At 42.0% G+C, this 20,683-nt stretch overlaps 2 protein-coding genes across 3 annotated transcripts in view; one reads left to right on the top strand and one right to left on the bottom strand.

Moving 5' to 3' along the window:
- The first annotated feature begins 545 nt into the window (after window positions 1-545).
- LOC115138915 (cholecystokinin receptor type A-like) lies at window positions 546-9,676 on the top strand. Its single transcript, XM_029676097.2, has 5 exons — window positions 546-938; window positions 4,775-5,026; window positions 8,052-8,313; window positions 8,646-8,773; window positions 9,054-9,676. The coding sequence occupies exons 1-5, from the start codon at window positions 812-814 to the stop codon at window positions 9,587-9,589; spliced, it is 1,305 nt and encodes a 434-aa protein (XP_029531957.2). The 5' UTR covers window positions 546-811; the 3' UTR covers window positions 9,590-9,676.
- A 2,160-nt stretch (window positions 9,677-11,836) lies between these two features.
- Window positions 11,837-20,683, bottom strand: part of rbpjb (recombination signal binding protein for immunoglobulin kappa J region b) — an 86,972-nt gene continuing 78,125 nt past the window's right edge. For both annotated transcript variants that reach the window (XM_065025559.1, XM_029674814.2), the window contains one exon: window positions 11,837-16,720. In XM_065025559.1, coding sequence (XP_064881631.1) covers window positions 16,390-16,720 — 331 coding nt within the window. In that variant the 3' untranslated portion in view covers window positions 11,837-16,389. The remainder of the gene's footprint in view (window positions 16,721-20,683) is intronic.

The following is a 20,683-nucleotide window of genomic DNA, read 5'->3' as shown; positions in this document are numbered from 1 at the left end:
AGGGTTAAATTTGGGAGGGGCATTTTTGGAATATGATAGGCCTATGTTTGGCTTGACAATGACAATGGAGTAGGCAAAAGCACAAACAGATCTGGGACCAGGCTAGCATCTTAGGTCGATCTAGTCAAAGTGATACAATTACTGAGAGCAGAACATAGGTTTTTAAGCAAAACATGCATGTGGAGTTATGTCATGTTGTGATGGATTACCATAATCAGGTGAGCCTCTGTCCAGTACCATAATGACAGCCTATTATCCCTCACATGTGAGCAATAAATTACATCTCATAGATTTTTTTTTGTTCATAACAAATCTAAAACTATTTTATTTTTGGTGAAAACCTAGACGTGGTATTCTTGAAATATGTCACTTAAATAGTCTATACAACAGACTAAAACAAAATCACTGTAAGCCTACAAAAATCCTTTAAAATTGTTGCGGCTGCTGTTTCACTTGCATGACCATGGGCTCGAGAGGCGGGCTCTCTTAGAGACCGGAGTTCTCTATCCACCCATCCATACTGTTATATTTCTCATATCCAACATTGAAGTGCTGGAGCACAACAAAATGTGCATGCAGCAGACGCTTGAAGTCAATAATTTTTGCTCACTGACTGATACCCGTCAATTTCGTTGAAAGCTGGATAATAATTTTGCATCAAACAAATGGGGTCATGCAAACTTCTGGAGAATATGAACATGACATTTGGGAAGTGATTTGCAGACATAATATCAAGTTTGTACGGAATGGGTTCCTTTGCATAACCTCATTTCAGTTTATGCATCAGACAAAATAACATAGAAAAGCTCAAATGGAGACATTTACATTGCATGATATGCTCAAAAACTCCACTAATCTTTATAAGATATTATGTGACTTTGGAATCAAGAATGTGTCGGAGTGCGACGATGAAAGCCAGACGCGGCCGGAACCGAAAGGTAACCAATCCAAATGATAATCATACATGTGGGGGAAGTTAAATTGACAAAAGGTCATTGTCTAATTGTATATATATTTTAAATCAAAATAAACATGTTTTTAGTGGAGATATTGATGCAAAGTGTTAAAAATGTAGCATGTTTTATTTTTAAATCATGAAACCGTTTTATTTTAAAGTCATAACACTCCCCCCTCCGGTCTGTTACACAAACCTGCGAAAATGCATTTTGTCCCAAATCATCCATATTTCAAAATGTTAGTAACCTTTTTATTGTTATTATTATGCGAACCTGCGCATTGAGAGCGACCCTTTGGACACCCCAAACGATGCATTTACGCGCGGTTGAAATAGCATGCGTTCTTTCGGCTCCTCTGCTTGGATGGAGTGAATATCATAATTACATTTTTGACATTAATGAATTAACACACGATTACAACTTAGTATCAGGTCAACACGTAGTTGTCTGAAAGGCTACAGTAGGTCTTAGTGTTACATTGACTGAAATGTTCTCTGAATTCTCATTGAAATTAGGCGGAGCTGATAGGCTATACTATGAATCCAATATTTTGCTAATTCAAACCCCACATTTGCACACATTCTTCCCCTGAGTAATGCAGCCAACCAGAACGGACTCCAACTGAATTACAGATTAATTGCCTTTAGCCTACTAACGGTAGTTCTAAAATAATCCATAAGGAACAAGCATTTATATTTAAAGTTTTTCTCAATTGTGTAAAAGCTATTTGGGGATCTGTGTTGAAACGTAACCTATCTATATATTGGCCTGTAGTACAGCAATGACCAAATGCTAATAGCCTACATTTACAGAACTTCTGGTAATTTTCTTTCCTTTGTACCTGACTTGCATATTTTAGACCACATTCTGCAGAATTTTAAATACAAATGTCATCAGTGCATTTTTTTTTTAAACTCACTTTTAAGCCTGTGTTTAGTTCACAGAATATTAACACATTGTTTTCATCACAAGAGAATGTGTTCAATTGTGTTCATCAGTAAATGCTACTGCACAACATGCTTAAAATCACCTCATCAGTGTCTTACCATGTACAATATAGGGAAAGATCTAGGCAGTGGGGCTGTCGAATCATTTTATTTCACAATATTGCAGATATGCAGAGAATGAAGTTGGGTTACTTCTAAGAAACTTTGCTATACTCCGAAGTCATCATCTCCGACATTGTGCCCTACCATCGTAGAGCTTTGCTTTAGTGTGTATTGAGGCCTATATATTCATATCAGTTGTGTTTTTCCTCCATTGTATTCGCCTTGCCTTATTTCTACTGTGTATTGTGTTTGTGTGCCAATGGAAAGTCAACAAAAACTATGAGCAAACGAGCCTACGTGTTGAATACATGCAATTGTGATTGGACCGATTAATGAATCATGCACACAATGTGCTTATTTGTCATGCAATTTCTTTTATCAGTAATATTTGATTTGATGTGTGTGAAATGTGCATTAAAGGAGAGTAATTGCCCTTAACTCTGTACCTTTGGATAGTTGTACTTCCAATTTTGATCATCATGATTTATTGACAGCAAAGAAAACATATTGATCTACTGGGATTTTTGAAAGACAGACTAATTTTTTGTTTTGTCAGCTTGGATCCAAGAGATAAGTATGATTGCATTAATCTATTTGCAGGCACTTGTGTTCTTTTGATGAATGTATTTGCAATTTTGACAGTAAATTATAGTCTTGATGATTGTATTTATGTTTTGAGAAGCCATTTACTTTGTTGCAAAAGGCCACAGAGTTCTGTGTCTTGTGGACTCTGTTTTGAAAATCAGCAACGTTATTCCAAAAAATGATTGTACATGATTGAGAAAAAATGTACAGTTGAAGTCGGAAGTTTACATACACTTAGGTTGTAGTCAGTAAAACAAGTTTTTCAACCTCTCCACAAATTTCTTGTTAACAAACTATAGTTTTGGCAAATCGGTTAGGACATCTACTGTGTGCATGACACAAGTCATTTTTCCAACAACTTATTTCACTTAGAATTCACTGTATCACAATTCCAGTGGGTCAGAGGTTTACATACACTAAGTTGACTGTGCCTTTAAACAGCTTGGAAAATTCCAGAAAAGTATGTAATGGCTTTAGAAGCTTCTGATAGGCTAATTGACATCATTTGAGTCAATTGGAGGTGCACCTGTGGATGTATTTCAAGGCCTACCTTCAAACTCAGTGCCTCTTTGCTTGACATCATGGGAAAATCAAAAGAAATCAGCTAAGTCCTCAGAAACCAATTGTAGACCTCCACAAGTCTGGTTCGTCCTTGGGAGCAATTTCCAAACTCCTGAAGGCACCACGTTCATCTGTACAAGCAATAGTACGCAAGTATAAACACCATGGGACCACGCAGCCATCATGCCGCTCAGGAAGGAGACGGGTTCTGTCTCCTAGAGATTAACGTACTTTGGTGCGAAAAGTGCAAATCAATCCCAGAACAACAGCAAAGGACCTTGTGAAGATGCCGGAGGAAGCAGGTACAAAAGTATCTATATCCACAGTAAAACGAGTCTTATATCGACATAGCCTGAAAGGCCGCTCAGCAAGGAAGAAACCACTGATCCAAAATCGCAATAAAAAAAAGCCAGACTAGGGTTTGCAACTGCACATGGGGACAAAGATTGTACTTTTTGGAGAAATGTCATCTGGTCGGATGAAACAAAAATAGAACTGTTTGGCCATAATGACCATCGTTATGTTTGTAGGGAAAAGGGGGAGGACTGCAAGCTGAAGAACACCATGCCAACCGTGAAGCACGGGGGTGGCAGCATCATGTTTTGGGGGTGCTTTGCTGCGGGAGGAACTGGTGCACTTCACAAAATAGATGGCATCATAAGGAAGGAAAATGATGTGGATATATTGAAGCAACGTCAAGACATCAGTCAGGAAGTTAAAGCTTGGTTGCAAATGGGTCTTCCAAATGGACAATGACCCCAAGCATGCTTCCAAAGTTGTGGCAAAATGGCTTAAGGACAACAAAGTCAAGGTATTGGAGTGGCCATCGCAAAGCCCTGACCTCAATCATATAGAACATTTGTGGAGAGAACTAAAAACCATGTGCAAGCAAGGAGGCCTTACAAACCTGACTCAGTTACACCAGCTCTGTCAGGAGGAATGGGTCAAAATTCACCCAATTTATTGTGGTAAGCTTGTGGAAGGCTACCCAAAATGTTTGACCCAAGTTAAACAATTTTAAAGGCAATGCTACCAAATACTAATTGAGTGTATGTGAACTTCTGACCCACTGGGAATGTGATGAAAGAAATAAAAGCTGAAATAAATCATAATCTTTACTACTATTCTGATATTTCACATTCTTAAAATAAAGTGGTGATCCTAACTGACCTGAGACATGGAATTTTTACTAGGATTAAATGTCAGGAATTGTGAAAAACTGAGTTAATGTATTTGGCTAAGGTGTATGTAAACCTCTGACTTCAACTGTATTATAGAATATTTTACAATCGAATTAGGATAAATTAATTTCACCCTCTTTACACAACTAGGGCCATGTCATTGAAAACAGATATACCTAAAATTGATTATTTGAAGGTAATGCTAATATGGATAATGATGGTGATGATGATCTTAATAATAATGATGATGATAATGTTTATGATAATAATTGTCTGATAATATTGATGATAATGATTAAGAAGATGATGTTGATAATAACGATAACATTGACGATGACAATAAAAACAATGATGAAGCTGATGGTCTTGGTGATGATGACGTCTGATGATAATGGCAATTATAAGAACAATGATGCTGACTGTCTTTCTCTCCTCCTTATAGATTTGAACCAGACGGTGCGCATCTTCCTCTACTGCCTCATCTTCCTGGTCAGCGTGCTGGGTAACAGCCTGATCATCGCTGTGCTGGTGAGGAACCGCCACATGCGCACAGTCACCAACCTGTTCCTGCTCTCCCTGGCCGCCAGCGACCTGATGCTCTGCCTCTTCTGCATGCCCTTCACCCTCATCCCCAACCTCATGAGGGACTTTGTGTTCGGCTCGGGCATCTGCAAGGTGGCCATGTACTTCATGGGTGAGTCCTGTCGGTGTACTGTACACGGGTCCTGACCTGGGCCCGTATTCACAAAGCGTCTCAGAGTAGGAGTACTGACCTAGGAACAGTTTTACCTTATAGATCATAAAGAATAAGATTATATGGATAGATCCTAGATCAGCACTCCTACTCTGAGATGCTTTGTGGATACGGGCCCAGGTCTCCATGACCATGTAGTGTGTTTGTCTCTTAGGGATTTCTGTGTTATTGCAATAGGATGTGTTTACATAATCTTGTCATCTTCTGTGCTGCATTGTTAATAGTGGTCTTATCTTGTTATTGTCTACTACACTGCTGTCACTCATTTCAAAGGGTCAAGTAAGGGGAGTGAGTACAGTAGGTTCTGTCCACATAGCCACATAGGAAGATTCCTTTCAGCTTCAGCCACTCACTCACCGACCTACCATGAACACATTGGAGTGGGCTGTAGGCTAATCATGGAGAATCAACAACGAAGCAGATGCCAGAATCCATTGAGCCAATACCACCTCCATTTAGGCTCTGACCTGGTGCCTGGTGTGAAGTGACACCAAATAAAGTAATTTGATGGCTATAGCCGTGGCTGCGTTCCCTTGTTGCCTTCCCGCCGCCCGGGCTGTGAACGTACTGGCCCTGCCTCCTGATTTAAGGAGCCATTTATTCTGAGCAGAAAAGGTCCAGGCCACAAGGCAATAAGAGGAAGAAAAATAACATGGGAGAAGAGTGATGTTTGAGACACTTGTCAAAAAAACAATAACTTTAGACTCTCAGGCATAGAAATATCAATAAAGCTATATAGTTGAGGATCCATTCTCTAGAGGCATTTAAAGTCAAGGCTGTACTCTTCTCATGGTTCATATCTTGTTGAAAACATTTCATTGAACTTTATGTCTGGACGTTGTATGGAAATATAGGTTCCAGATACAGTAGCTCGATGCATAGCTGTATCTTCAAGTGCTCTTGTAGTTCCATTGTTTTTCAACAATATTTCCTGCCTAGATATTGTATGGATAAATCCTAGGTATATGCATTTGTATTAGCTGGATTTATTTTTTCGTTATTGCCTTCGGGAACATTTTCTATCGTGGTATTTGTTAGTAGTTAGATAGTTCACACTGTTTGTTCGGGATCCGTGTGCGGTGAGATCACGGCCATGTCAGTAGAGATGAATAACTCATCTGTCAGAGTTTAACGTGAAATACACCGGTATATCCACGGTAATGTGCATTTATTGAGATGTGCCGTTGTTACTATTACTCTGTAAGTTTGTTAACTTCCACTGGTTAATCCTGAAGAGTCTATTGATGCACTCGTGCGTCAATCTAAGTAACAATACATTTTTTTAAATCCCCATGAAAATCCATAAATGTACGATTTTCTTTGCATGGGCTGCGTCTCAAACCATCAAATCCGACCTATGTCGGCCTTCCACGTCTGCGGTGGAAGGTGGCCGAGCTACACCGGTATTTATCTGACCATCCCAAAAATCGTTTCTCATGAAAACGTCTGAACGGTTTCGCCTAAAAAACTATTTTGACCACTCTATGGAAAGGGGAGACTCACGAACATGATGGTGTTCTCGATTTTGCAAGTGCCACAAAGTTATTTTTGTTGCCACAAAACTAAGGGGTTAAATATGTGCCATCAAATATTTCCTGAGCTTTCTTATATATTCTAGATATTGGACAGACACCTCAAAACCTTACTCCTTATGATACATTTTTTGACTATATATTTTTTGCCATTTATGTGTTATCCAATGCGTTTCTATGGGCTATAGTAGTAAAGGCCAAATTCAATATTTTATCAAATATTTGTTTTGTATATATTATTTTTACGTAAAGGGGTCCTAAAATTCTAAATCAAATGACTAAATTATCCATGGCATGACCATCTTAAAACAATTCCATATGTTAGCCTACTGCTCTGTCTCTACACGCTCGTAAAGTCATTATTCACAATTCATTCAGGATTATCTATAATCTAGGCAGCATCCACATTAATGTAGAAATGCTTAGAAACATATTCTAATCTTATTTACAATAAAAGTGACTCCAAAATGACACAGTACATTGTTTACCATTCATTTCTATTGGGCACAAAATAGTCTGAAACACAACCAAAACAAAGAGCTAATGCATCGAACAAATTAGTAGTCACAAGCTTGATGTAGTCATTGCGTGCTATGAATATGGGACCAAATACTTCACTTTTTACTACTTTAATACACATAAGTGAATTTGTCCCAATACCTTTCCTCCCCTAAAATAGGGGGACTATGTCCAAAAAGTGCTGTCATTTCTAAATGGTTCATCCGATATGGATGAAAATACCCTCAAATTAAAGCTGGCAGTTTGCACTTAACCTCATAGTCATTGTTTGATTTAAAATCCAAACTTTTGGAGTATAGAGACAAAATAAGAAGAAAACCTTGCCCATCCCAATAATTATGGAGGGTACTGTTTCTATCATTTATAAATTCCTCATTCGCTTAGTTCTGTCGGATTCCAACATAACCCAAAATATAAACTTCTTTAATTCCATTGTTTGTAAACAATGTGATTGTAAACAAACACTGTATAGCCTTAAAACACAGTTTACATTATTATGTGGCTATCATGGATGGTCATCCATAACTCTGTCTATGAATTTGAGATTGGTTATATTTCTCCAGCCCTATTCTTCAGCTGTTTACCGAAACAGCGGCAGGGTAAATGCCTTGCTGTTTGAACTACAGATTATCCCTCGAATTGTCACCTTAACCTGGTCTGGCAAGCCTCCAAATCACAATCACACGAGGCTACATTGAGATTATACATATCTACGACACTGTTACATATTTCTATATTAATAACTAACATTTTACATACATATTTACTACACTGTACACTAAAATATTTAGCCGTACAAAATCATTGCAGTACAACATGCTAATGTAGGCTACATGCTTGTTTGTTATCGATCTATTAATCAGAATCTATACTCGTGTGGTATCAAGGACCGTTATTCGTTGTCATCCCTCCAGGTATCTCGGTGAGTGTCTCTACCTTCAACCTGGTGGCCATTTCTCTGGAGCGCTACAGTGCAATCTGTAACCCTTTGACCTCCCGTACCTGGCAAACCAAGTCCCACGCTGCCAAGGTCATCTCTGCCACCTGGGTGGTGAGCTTCCTGCTCATGCTGCCCTACCCCATCTCCAGCACTCTGGTGCCCTTCACCCGGGTTAACAACAGCACAGGCAACATGTGCCGCCTGGTCTGGCCCAGTGATGTCATCCAGCAGTCCTGGTGAGAGGAGAGATACTTTAGAGATGAGATACTTTTTTCGTCTGTCCACCATCACAAAGAGAGGTTTCAGCCGTTAGGTGATTTTCTCTGTAAATAATGGAGAAGTCTGCTCAAAATATTAAATTAAATTCATGTCTTACTTTTTGGGGGTTAAAGTATCTAATTCAGTGATGTTGTTGATCTGTTAGATATATACTTAGCAATGAGGAGGTAGGTCATTGTTGAGCTCAGAAAGCTGTTCTCTGTCAGGTCGGAACACTTTGATATACTGAACGCACACTTACCTGCTTTTGACCAATCTGGTGACCCCATGGACCTGTTGTTCCTCCCAGGTACGTGTCCCTGCTGCTGCTCCTCTTCCTGGTCCCTGGGGTCGTGATGATGACAGCCTATGGGCTCATCTCCCTTGAGCTCTACAGGGGCATTAAGTTTGAGATGACCAACAGGAAGTCCAGCAGAGGTACGTTTACCTCAACTGGCCTCTTGAAAACATGCAGCTCTGGCCATCATGTCATCTACATTTTGTGGCAACCTTATTGGCAATCATGTACAATTGGCTAATCTTTGGTAAATCCAATTTGTACAGGGACATTATTCATGTCTATGTTTAATATCTCTCGCAGAGATGATTTCCTTATCATTATTATATCCAGCTTTATCATTTGTAATTGTTATTTAGGGAAATGCCATTTTCGTTCATGTTCATTTGTATTCATATCTGCTGTTATGATCCATCACAGACAGACAGTGCAGCACGGGCAGCATCAAACCCAGCGACAACGACGGCTGCTACCTCCAGCCTGCCAAGAAGGGCGAGCTTGCCCACCTCCAGAGCCCTCTGTCGACCCACAGCCCTAATGTGACCATCAAAATCAGAGACAGCACGGGCAGCGCTAAGTCCACGCTGAGCCGTGTGTGCAGCAACAGCTCCACCTCTAACCTGATGGCTAAGAAGCGCGTGATCCGCATGCTCCTGGTCATCGTCTGTCTCTTCTTGCTCTGCTGGACACCCGTGTTTGCAGCTAATGCCTGGAGGGCCTTCGACCGCCGCTCTGCCGACAAGCTCCTATCGGGGGCGCCGATATCCTTCATCCACCTGTTGTCGTACACCTCGGCTTGTGTCAACCCCATTATATACTGCTTCATGAATAACCGTTTCCGCCAAGGGATTCTGTCCACCTTCACCTGCTGTAGCTGCCCCAAGGGCGGTGGGGTCAGGAGGGGGGCTGGGAGTAGGATCGGGACAGGGACAGAGGGGGAGGAAGAGGAGGGATGAGGAGCGCAGAGAACGGGCACACGCCATCCAGTGGTAATAGCACGCGCTTCACATACAGTAGTATCCGTGGCTCCGCTCAGGCATAGCTTCCTTTGCCATCATCGACCAGTCAGAAGTAGGTAGTGGTCATGAAGGCAGAGTGGCCTGTCCAAAGTGTGTGCCCCCCCCCACCAACCCACTGTACCATGAGATTTTGGTCTCTGTTAAGGTCATGCCTTCTTTCCACTTCAAAGTCCCCGTGCCTGTGAGAGTGGACATGTACACTGAGTATACAAACCATTAGGAACACCTGCCTTTTCCATAACCCAGGTGAAAGCTATGATCCCTTATTCAATGTCACCTGTTAAATCTACTCCAATCAGTGTAGATGAAGTGGACAAGGCAGGTTAAAGAATCATTTTTAAGCCTTGAGACATGGATTGTGGCTGTATCACATCCGGCCGTGATTCGGAGTCCATAGGGCGGCGCATAATTGGCTGAGCATCCTCCGGGTTTGGAAGGGTTAGGCCGTCATTGTAAATAAGAATTTGTTCTTAACTGACTTGCCTAGTTAAATAAAAGGTTACAGTCCTTTGAATGGGGCATAGTAGTATGGTAGTTTCATGCTCAACAGTTTCCCTTGTGTATCAAGACTGGTCCACCACCAAAAGGACATCCAGCCAACTTCACACAACTATGGGAAGAATCCCTTGGGAACGCTTTCGACACCTTGTAGAGTCCATGCCCAGACGAATTGAGGCTGTCCTGAGTGGAGATGTGGGTGCAACCCAATATTAGGAAGGTTATCCTCATGTTTTTTTACACCCCGTGTATGTATTGAGAGGATCCCAGTGAAAGAGTCGATGATAATATTGCCGCCATTGCGAAGACAGGATAATCTAACCATAGCATGTTGACTTCATGAAACTGAGAAAATCAGCCAGAGTTTTTAACAAGGAGATGATGATACGACTTTAAAAGAACTAACGGTAAACAAACTATAAAAGACTGAGGAATGGTGGCACCTGATTAAAACTCTGACGTATACAGTACCACCCTATATGCTGCATTCACAGGGACCGTGAGAGAACATGGCTAGGTCATGTCCACGGCAAAGAGGTTTACATTCAGTACTGCCCCCCCCTCCATACCCATAACTTCCCATACCTCTGTGACCTCCTTTTACAGGCAGTGCAACAAATGTGTAAACACTTCCTGACTTAAATCACTGCCATTCCAGGCAGTTGCGCATTATTTTGTGTCCTAGCCTTGTAGCACAGTGCCACGCTCTAAAACAAGTCATTAGCGTACAAAACCGTCGTGTTTTCTCTTTCTTGACCCAGTCAGCGTGCTTTTTCATCGTTGTGCCACATGTAGTACTGTGGGTGACATGACTCGTCGCCTTATCGAGGTGTGGGACTGTGCACCTGTCTGTTCCCCTACTTCAAAGAGATGTTTCCCGGCACTACCTGTCAATCACACCCCACCTGGTCTCTGTTGACTTGGGTTGTAAAATATACTGCAGCGCAAATGTAACATACTGTGTCGTTTTCTTTTTTACCTTGTTTTCTTGCAGCATTAAGTCAATTTTAATTGTATAGTTTTAGCATTGCTCTCTAAGGTAAATTGCTATCAGACTTGCATTGGAATACATAACCCGAAAAAGGAAATTGAATATTAAAAGTATATAGTGCCCTTTCAAATCCCTGAGTAAGAAGGTGCCGATGGATTGCACTTGCTTACACTGCAAGGGCGAGTGGTTCTTGGAGACTAAGCTCATGAGAAGCATAAACAAACACTCACCTCTGAGCTGGTTCAGAGGCACAGGTTGTACAAACAAATGCAGAGTGGTGTTACTTCACAGACGGACTATTTGCTGTGCTTAAAAGGGGACAATCTGCAGTTGCTCCATCCAGTTTTAGACATTTAAATGAATGATACACCCATTGATTCTTGAAGAATATAACTTGTAGATGCCTCACGAGCTGAATTCGACTGTCGTACGCCATCAGAACCCAAAATATAAACTTGTTTTGCTCCTTTGTTTGTAAACAATGAAACTGTAAAAAATATAATTTAAAAACACTATGGCCTCAAAAGCATGGTTACATTTCCCCATCCCTGAGATGTTTACCAAATCAGTGGCGGGGTGTCTGCTTTGTTACTGTTCAAACTGCCTGTTTAAGTCAGCCCTTTATGAGGATATTACCATTTTTTTTTGCATACTTGAGGTCCTCGAACATAAAAATACATATAGTTAACGACACGTTTAATTTCACACATAATTCTGTCACTTTTTATTTCTTGATTTTTTTATGCCAATATTGCAAGTAATTTTTTTTTTAATGACATATGGATTTGAGCATGAACTGGAACTGCAATATGTACAAAAAACTGAAACAAACAGTCCCCTTGTTTTCACGTTATTGCTAAAATGTTACAAACTGCACAGGTTTCTACCATCGGCAACCCTTTAAGCACTGAGTATACTACCACACTGACAGACTGACACTCTGCTTAACATTACAACATTACACACAGAGAGAGAGAGAGAGTGTGTGAGAATGCACAGGTTTCTACCATCGGCAACCCTTTAAGCACTGAGTATACTACCAGACAGACACTCTGCTTAACATTACAACATTACACACAGAGAGAGAGAGAGAGTGTGTGAGAAAGGAGAGAGAGAGACAGTGTGTGAGGGGGAAAAAGAAAGGAAAGGAAGGGTAAGAAAACAGACTGCAGCAAAGCCAAGCGTACAGAGCTAAGAGTGTAAAGGGATGAGAGGGAAAGTCAAAATGTACGTACACAGACAGAGGAGAGACGGAGAGAAGCGTAAAGCACTTCATAGTGCAGCCAGCCAATAGTCTTGGGGAGAATGTCAGGCCGAGTGCAACAGAGGAAAGGCTGCTCCAACACGCCTTTTCATTTATTTACAGCTGCCTCTCGCTCTGTCCTGTTTCGTTTAGCAGTGCATGAGAAATCTACGTTATAAAAAGACATTTGGTATATTAGAGGATACATACATACATACATTGTTCAGAGCTCGTTACAACAACAAAAAACAACAGCTGCTTTTGGAAGAACAAAACAAACCATATGGACTGACCGAAAAATGAAAACCGGTGTGTATACAGTATTTTCAAAAAGCATCACACAAGTTGGAGAATATTTTGTATTTTGCTGGGTGAGCTTTAGTTACCATGTTGCTAAAGTTTGCTCAGATAATAAAAAGCCACGTAACAACATTCCACCCCCTGTAGGGGGGGAGAGCTGCCTTCCCCTTGTTGAGTGAAACCTGAGGAAGGGGAGCACTGATGCGCTTCTTGACCATAATAGTTGGTTCTCTGGACCCACCCTCTCCTCCTGCTCCAATCCGCCATGCCTCCACTGTTCTATAGAGTACATGTAAACCGTTCAACCAGTGTCATGTTCATTAGGGCACACCGTTGCAAACATTTCATTCCATTTCCCGCCTACTGAACATGACCCAGCAAAGAGGATCAAAGAGAGATATGAGAATACGCACGACCCTTCCACTGTTTAAGAGATGCAGCGCAATGCCACTTCCTTCCAAACTCACTCGGGCATCAGTGAGAAACGTAAGGAGCAGGCAGGGTGGAGCCCAGAGAGACAACAGAAAGTATCGAAACAGAAATATAATAACACAAGCAGAATGACAGGTCGACTGACTGGAGGACGCCTTAGGCATTAGAGAGGCGTTCCCAAACTCACTTTGATATCTAAGAGATAAGCTCGCCTCTACCAGCTGAAACGGGCACAATGAAAACACTGCGCAAAACCCAAACATATTTGGTGACCACCTTATTAACATATCACAATAGAGTAAAGGGTTAAGAAAGGCCAGTAGCATTTCTCTTTGTTGTGTAAAAAAAAGTCCATATTAAGGTGATTAGTGACAAAGCTCATGTTGGTTTGATGCTACAAAATGTTCAATTTAGGTTGATACACCCATGCTTTAATTCATTAGAAAAAGTACAACTGTTGCTGGACCGACCTTTTGTAAATTGACAACCCAGGCCAAACTAGGCAGCAAGGGCAATAATGCACTTATTTCTTTGACATTAAATAAGACAAGGGGGGAAACTTTATACCAATAATTTAAAATAATATCAATATTATTACACTGTTTACATTAACATCAATGGCTGGAAAAATAGAAGGGGCGGGAAGAATCTAAATTAGGAAGGGGGGAAAAAAGCATACCTTAAGTTTGCATTTTTTTGGGGGGGTAAATAGAGCAGTTTTTTGCTCCCTATTATTAAAGGGGAATGACTGTTAAATGGGTACATGAATGACATTGGCCAGAAATAATTCTTAATTAATAAGCAGACATTCAAGTTAAAGCATCATAGTTCTTCCCGGAAGTATATACAGTTCCACTGTAATACTATGATCAAAGTATTGCCTTTTTCTTTTTTTAAATTTTGTTGATCCACATATTATTTCCAACAATGAGAGAGAAACAATCACTTGTTTTATATTTGGATCAAGTCGGAAGATGGCGCGGGACCCAAACAATCTTCAAAGTCCATCTTTACAAGAGCATTGATTGTTTGGAACATAAAACGGTGTACGTATCCACGCACCCACCCACCCAACCACATTTTGAAATGGAGCGAGTCTCACTCACTGATCCATTGTTAGACTACACAGAGGAGCCAAACACACACTCGCTCTCACACACACTCACTCTCACACACACACACACACACACACACACACACAACCCCCCCCACCACCACACACACACACACACGCACGCACAGGCTGGTGAACTAGTGGTCAGGCAGACAAACCCAAAGAGACACGACGACATGACCTGTACAATATTGCTGTACGTTTTTCCAAATACACATATTCAATAACACAGACACACATCTAGAAGGCCTTATTAATTCTAACTGGAGACTTGATCAACATAAATATAGCCGGTGAGTGTGGCTACTTTCAGAAAGCGAGTTTTACAATGTACATGTAATTGTTGTGTAAGGTCAAAAACAACAGGACGTTAGTTAAAAGGCTTTTAGGAGGCCAAACAGAGGAGCTCAAAGCCCTCACAAGACAATGTATCCATGCCAAAATGGAGAAAGCATGGCACTGTGATAATAAAGTACATCATTTATATAAGTGTTGTACTTGTACACTGAACAGAGTTAATATTATCCTTAAAAAGGCCCACAAATCTTCCAGAAGGCTGACAATGTGGTTTTGGAGCAGTGGCAGATGGATTGCATTATGGGTAATATAGTCCAATGAAACAACTTAACAAGTGGTGATAAGACAGACAGACTGTTTTTGCAACACACAGGTTCTTGGAAGTTACGTAAATGGAAAGGGCAGGTCGTTGGAAGGGTATCGGTTCTCTTTGACATTTAAGTTAGCGGTAAAGGCCACATCAAATTGGAAGTGTCTGTCTTTTCTGTTTTCTCAAAACAATGGAAGTTTTAAATACCACGAGAACTATACACAGGAAGACACCAAGGCCTGGTGAGACAGTATACGGACTGACAGATTTCAAGACGTTGTCAGATACTTCTGTGGCGACCAATACATCGGCATGATCTCAACATGGGATATATGACACGATTTCTTCTGACTGTGTGCACAGTAAATCTAAAGTTCTAAGGCTACCTTTTCAATTTGATGACTAGAATCATAAAATGTATGTGGAAATGAGAAACTATTTTGTAACTGGTAGTGGAAGTCGAGTTTTTAAAAAGTTTGAAATACAATGGAAGAATTCTGCGGACTTCGCTATGGCTCCTTGTGTGATGTACAGACATGTAATTTCCGAAGGAAACATAGCTAGTAGCACACAGAGAGTATTTCAGACAAGGCAGAGGCATTGCTTAAAGCTTTTCTTTTTAAAGACTTCATATAAACTAATGAGAATCCAAAATTAGGCCTGCGGAGGTCACTTCCTAACACAAACCGAACCTTCGGTTAGGTAAACAAAACAAAAAGAAATCCCCAGACTTTTGTCTTTTTTTTTTTTAAGAGCAAAGTATCAAAGATTGAACGTTCCGTCCAAAAGACCGGGGGGGAGCAGGCGTTTGACGGAGATAAGGGTAGCTATAATACACAAGCCAGGTCGGGATTTGGCCCCCCCAAAAAAAAGGCCAAAGCTAGGAGGGTGAGAATAGAAACTATTTGGTAACAAAAGTGTACTATATATTTCATACAAAAAAAGGTATGGAGAAAATGTACCTTTACTAAAGCTTATACGAGATCCTTGGTCCATAAAAACTGTTATCGTCATCACGTTTTTATATGTGTCCCTCTATACCCAATCCTCACTCCAACAACGATACATCTCGCCCCCTTTACAGAAACATACAAACTAACGCAACATATAAAAACAAAGGAGGAAAAAAATGATCGGAGGGAGGGGGGGAGCACAAAAACTATCCTTTTATGTTAACATTTTATACATGTGGCAGATGCATCGCTGTTGTGGTATCGATTTTCTTATGGCCGTCAAAGGCGCTGGTACTCTGAGCCAATAGGAACTTAATTCCACAGCTCCAACACCAGAGACAAGATGGTAGCGGTGAGGAGTTCCGCACAGTTTCTCTTATTTCCGTTGGTTGACAACTTTTGACATCGTTCTTTCCTTCGAATTCCTCCTCTTCCTCCCTTTTGTCCGACCAATTTCCTATTTCAGCTTCTTTTCTTGTATCCAAAATCAATATGCAGCACTTTTAGAGAGTCCGTTTACTTTGTAGTCTTTTTCTTACCATGTGGTACGTTTTGCTCTCAAGGCATATTGTGTGTATAAGTGTGTGTGTGTATGTGTGTTAGGACACCACGGTGGCGGCCGTGGAAGAGGACGTGACTCCTGCGTTGGAGCCGTTGGGGCCGTAGGTGTTGTTAGCGTCGCTGTTGTTAGCGATGTTGCTGCTAGCCGCGAGCAGGCGGTCGCTGCCCGCCCGCAGGATGGCTCCGGCGGCGTTGCAGTGCGGCCGCGGCCCGGGCTCCGGCGTGTAGGTGAAGGTGAGTGTGGTGGAGTAGATGATCCCGTCGTTTCGCACCAGCGTGACGGGCACCTGCACCGGCTGCCGCACCCAGCGCCAGCCCTCACGGAAGGCAGAGATGTCGGGCACCACGCACAGCATGCTCTCCGCACACCTGCGGGCAGAGGTAGAGAGAGAAAGAGTCAGAGAGGGTTTCGGCTCTCCAGATTTAATTATATTTGGGTTGACTCCCTCACTCTGTGATACCCTCAGTGTAGACCAAAGGCAAAAGGTAGGTAACGCAATGACCACATGTCAGTTGACAACTAACATGTCGGTTGAGTATTATCTTTCATGGTACTTCGGGACGGATTAGAACAAAACGACTTAAGTATACCAATGGTTAACATGCTTCCATCAAGCACTATGGGAGGCCCATATATTCCCTCATACCTTACACAGTGTCTGTGCTGTGCCTTAGATCCTGTACAAAAACAGCCCTGTAAAACCTCCCATGATACACACATCACACACAAATGGGTCAAATGGGGACCGTGGCATTCTCAGTGTACATTGGGACCACTTACACACCACCCTGCAGCCGACAGCCACCTCAACATTTCACTCACAGTATCTCCCAGTAGCGTTTTACAACCAGGATGAATGGCACACTGATAGTCATACGGGACCCCTATTGTTTATCACAGGGTAACCATAGAGCTCTTTCATCTGTTCTAAAGACTCTTCCTTCATGGGAGCAGCCATAAACACTGGGTCGCCAATTAATCTATAAAATTCTACATGAAAAGGAAAAAGTACCTTCGGGGATGTTTGGCATCGCGGGAAGGGTGTACTTTGAAACTGCCAATATCTGAGCCTAAATGAAATTCCATTTTGTTCAGTTAGTACAAATTGGCTCAGAACATTGCTTTGACTTGGATCAAAGCACACCAATGTAAGATGGCATTATTGTATAAACTAGCCAATTACTATGTAAGCTGTCCCCTGGTTTGTCAAACTAGTCTTTTACAGTTTACAATGGCTAATGAGGTCAGACTGAATCGGGACATCCTCGTTCCCTTTTCAGAAACATATATCTCATGGATAAGGCTCATTAAATGTTTGTAGCAGTTTCAGTTCAAATTGTATTGGTCACATGGTTAGCAGATGTTAATGCAAGACTAGCGAAATGCTTGTGCTTCTGGTTCCGACAGTGCAGTAATATCTAACAAGTGATCTAACAATTCCCCAACAACTACCTAATGCACAAAAATCTAAAAGGGTGAATGAGAATATGAAGATATAAATATATGGATGAGCGATTGCAGAGTGGCATAGGCAAGGTGCATAAGATGGTATAAAATACAGTATATACATATGATATGAGTAATGTCAGACATGTAAACATTATTCAAGTGGTATTATATAAAGTGGCATTGTTTAGTGACTCGTGGTCCATTTGTTAAAGTTGCCAGTGATTGTATCTCCATGTAGGCAGCAGCCTCTCTGAGTTTGTGATTGCTGTTTAGCAGTCTGATGGCCTTGAGATAGAAGCTGTTCTTCAGTCTTTCGGTCCCAGCTTTGATGCACCTGTTCTGACCTCGCCTTCTGGATGGTAGCGGTGTGAACAGGCAGTGGCTCGGGTGGTTGTTGTCTTTGGTTACCTTTTTTTCCTTCCTGTGACATTTTTTTAATTTCACCTTTATTTAACCAGGTAGGCAAGTTGAGAACAAGTTCTCATTTACAATTGTGACCTGGCCAAGATAAAGCAAAGCAGTTCGACACATACAACGACACAGAGTTACACATGGAGTAAAACAAACATACAGTCAATAATACAGTATAAACAAGTCTATATACGATGTGAGCAAATGAGGTGAGATAAGGGAGGTAAAGGCAAAAAAAGGCCATGGTGGCAAAGTAAATACAATATAGCAAGTAAAACACTGGAATGGTAGATTTGCAATGGAAGAATGTGCAAAGTAGAACAATAATGGGGTGCAAAGGAGCAAAATAAATTAATTAATTAAAGTAGGGAAAGAGGTAGTTGTTTGGGCTAAATTATAGGTGGGCTATGTACAGGTGCAGTAATCTGTGAGCTGCTCTGACAGTTGGTGCTTAAAGCTAGTGAGGGAGATAAGTGTTTCCAGTTTCAGAGATTTTTGTAGTTCGTTCCAGTCATTGGCAGCAGAGAACTGGAAGGAGAGGCGGCCAAAGAAAGAATTGGTTTTGGGGGTGACTAGAGAGATATACCTGCTGGAGCGTGTGCTACAGGTGGGAGATGCTATGGTGACCAGCGAGCTGAGATAAGGGGGGACTTTACCTAGCAGGGTCTTGTAGATGACATGGAGCCAGTGGGTTTGGCGACGAGTATGAAGCGAGGGCCAGCCAACGAGAGCGTACAGGTCACAATGGTGGGTAGTATATGGGGCTTTGGTGACAAAACTGATGGCACTGTGATAGACTGCATCCAATTTGTTGAGTAAGGTATTGGAGGCTATTTTGTAAATGACATCGCCAAAGTCGAGGATTGATAGGATGGTCAGTTTTACAAGGGTATGTTTGGCAGCATGAGTGAAGGATGCTTTGTTGCGAAATAGGAAGCCAATTCTAGATTTAACTTTGGATTGGAGATGTTTGATATGGGTCTGGAAGGAGAGTTTACAGTCTAACCAGACACCTAAGTATTGTAGTTGTCCACGTATTCTAAGTCAGAGCCGTCCAGAGTAGTGATGTTGGACAGGCGGGTAGGTGCAGGTAGCGATCGGTTGAAGAGCATGCATTTAGTTTTACTTGTATTTAGGAGCAATTGGAGGCCACAGAAGGAGAGTTGTAATGGCATTGAAACTTGCCTGGAGGGTTGTTAACACAGTGTCCAAAGAAGGGCCAGAAGTATACAGAATGGTGTCATCTGCGTAGAGGTGGATCAGAGACTCACCAGCAGCAAGAGCGACCTCATTGATGTATACAGAGAAGAGAGTCGGTCCAAGAATTGAACCCTGTGGCACCCCCATAGAGACTGCCAGAGGTCCGGACAGCAGACCCTCCGATTTGACACACTGAACTCTATCAGAGAAGTAGTTGGTGAACCAACAATCATTTGAGAAACCAAGGCTGTAGAGTCTGCCGATGAGGATATGGTGATTGACAGAGTCGAAAGCCTTGGCCAGATCAATGAATACGGCTGCACAGTAATGTTTCTTATCGATGGCGGTTAAGATATTGTTAAGACATCGAGTGCTATAGCTGTCATGGAGGGCAGGTAATTTGCCCCCGGTGATGCGCTGTGCAGACCGCACCACCCTCTGGAGAGCCTTGCGGTTGAGGGCGGAGCAGTTGCCGTACCAGGCGGTGATACAGCCTATTTCCATTTTCTCCACTGCTGTCCCTTTGATGTGAATAGGGAGGTGCGATAGTCCAAGATCATCTCCTTTGTTTTGTTGACGTTGAGTGAGAGGTTGTTTTCCTGAAACCACACTCCGAGTGCCCTCACCTCCTCCTTGCAGCCTGTCTCGTCGTTGTTGGTAATCAAGCTAACGACTGTTGTCACCTGAAAACTTGATGATTGAGTTGGAGGCGTGCATGGCCACTCAGTCATGGGTGAAAAGGGAGTACAGGAGGGGGCTGAGCACGCACCCTTGTGGGGCCCCAGTGTTGGGGGTCAGAGGTGGAGATGTTGTTTCCTACCTTCACCACCTGGGGGCAGCCCGTCAGAAAGTCCAGGACCAAATTGCACAGGCGGGGTTGAGGCCTCCACTTTGATGATGAGCTTGGAGGGCACTATGGTGTTGAATGCTGAGCTGTACTCAATGAACAGCATTCTTACATAGGTATTCTTCTTGTCCAGATGGGATAGGGCAGTGTGCAGTGTGATGGCGATTGCATCGTCTGTGGACCAGTTAGGGCGGAATGCAAACTGAAGTGAGTCTAGGGTGACAGGTAAGGTGGAGGTGATATGATCCTTGACTAGTCTCTCAAAGCACTTCATGATGACAGAATGGGGTGATAGTCATTCAGTTCAGTTATCTTTGCCTTTTTGGGTACAGGAACCATGGTAGCCATCTTGAAGCATGTGGGTGTTAACTCAAAATGACACAAAGACAAGGTTCCAGTTTAACAAAGTTTACTATACCGTATG

The sequence above is a fragment of the Oncorhynchus nerka genome, linkage group LG12, assembly GCF_034236695.1.
Source record: "Oncorhynchus nerka isolate Pitt River linkage group LG12, Oner_Uvic_2.0, whole genome shotgun sequence".
NCBI lineage: Eukaryota > Metazoa > Chordata > Actinopteri > Salmoniformes > Salmonidae > Oncorhynchus > Oncorhynchus nerka.
The sequence above is the reverse complement of the archived record's forward strand: the minus strand, read 5'-3'. Positions and strand labels throughout refer to the sequence as shown.

Excerpts from the sequence above, each read along its gene's own strand:
- LOC115138915 (XM_029676097.2), top strand. The coding sequence starts at position 812 with ATGGAGACATTTACATTGCATGATATGCTCAAAAACTCCACTAATCTT. Across the intron at positions 5,027-8,051 it reads GGTGGCCATGTACTTCATGG|GTATCTCGGTGAGTGTCTCT; the intron begins GTGAGTCCTGTC and ends TCATCCCTCCAG. Across the intron at positions 8,774-9,053 it reads CAACAGGAAGTCCAGCAGAG|ACAGACAGTGCAGCACGGGC; the intron begins GTACGTTTACCT and ends GATCCATCACAG.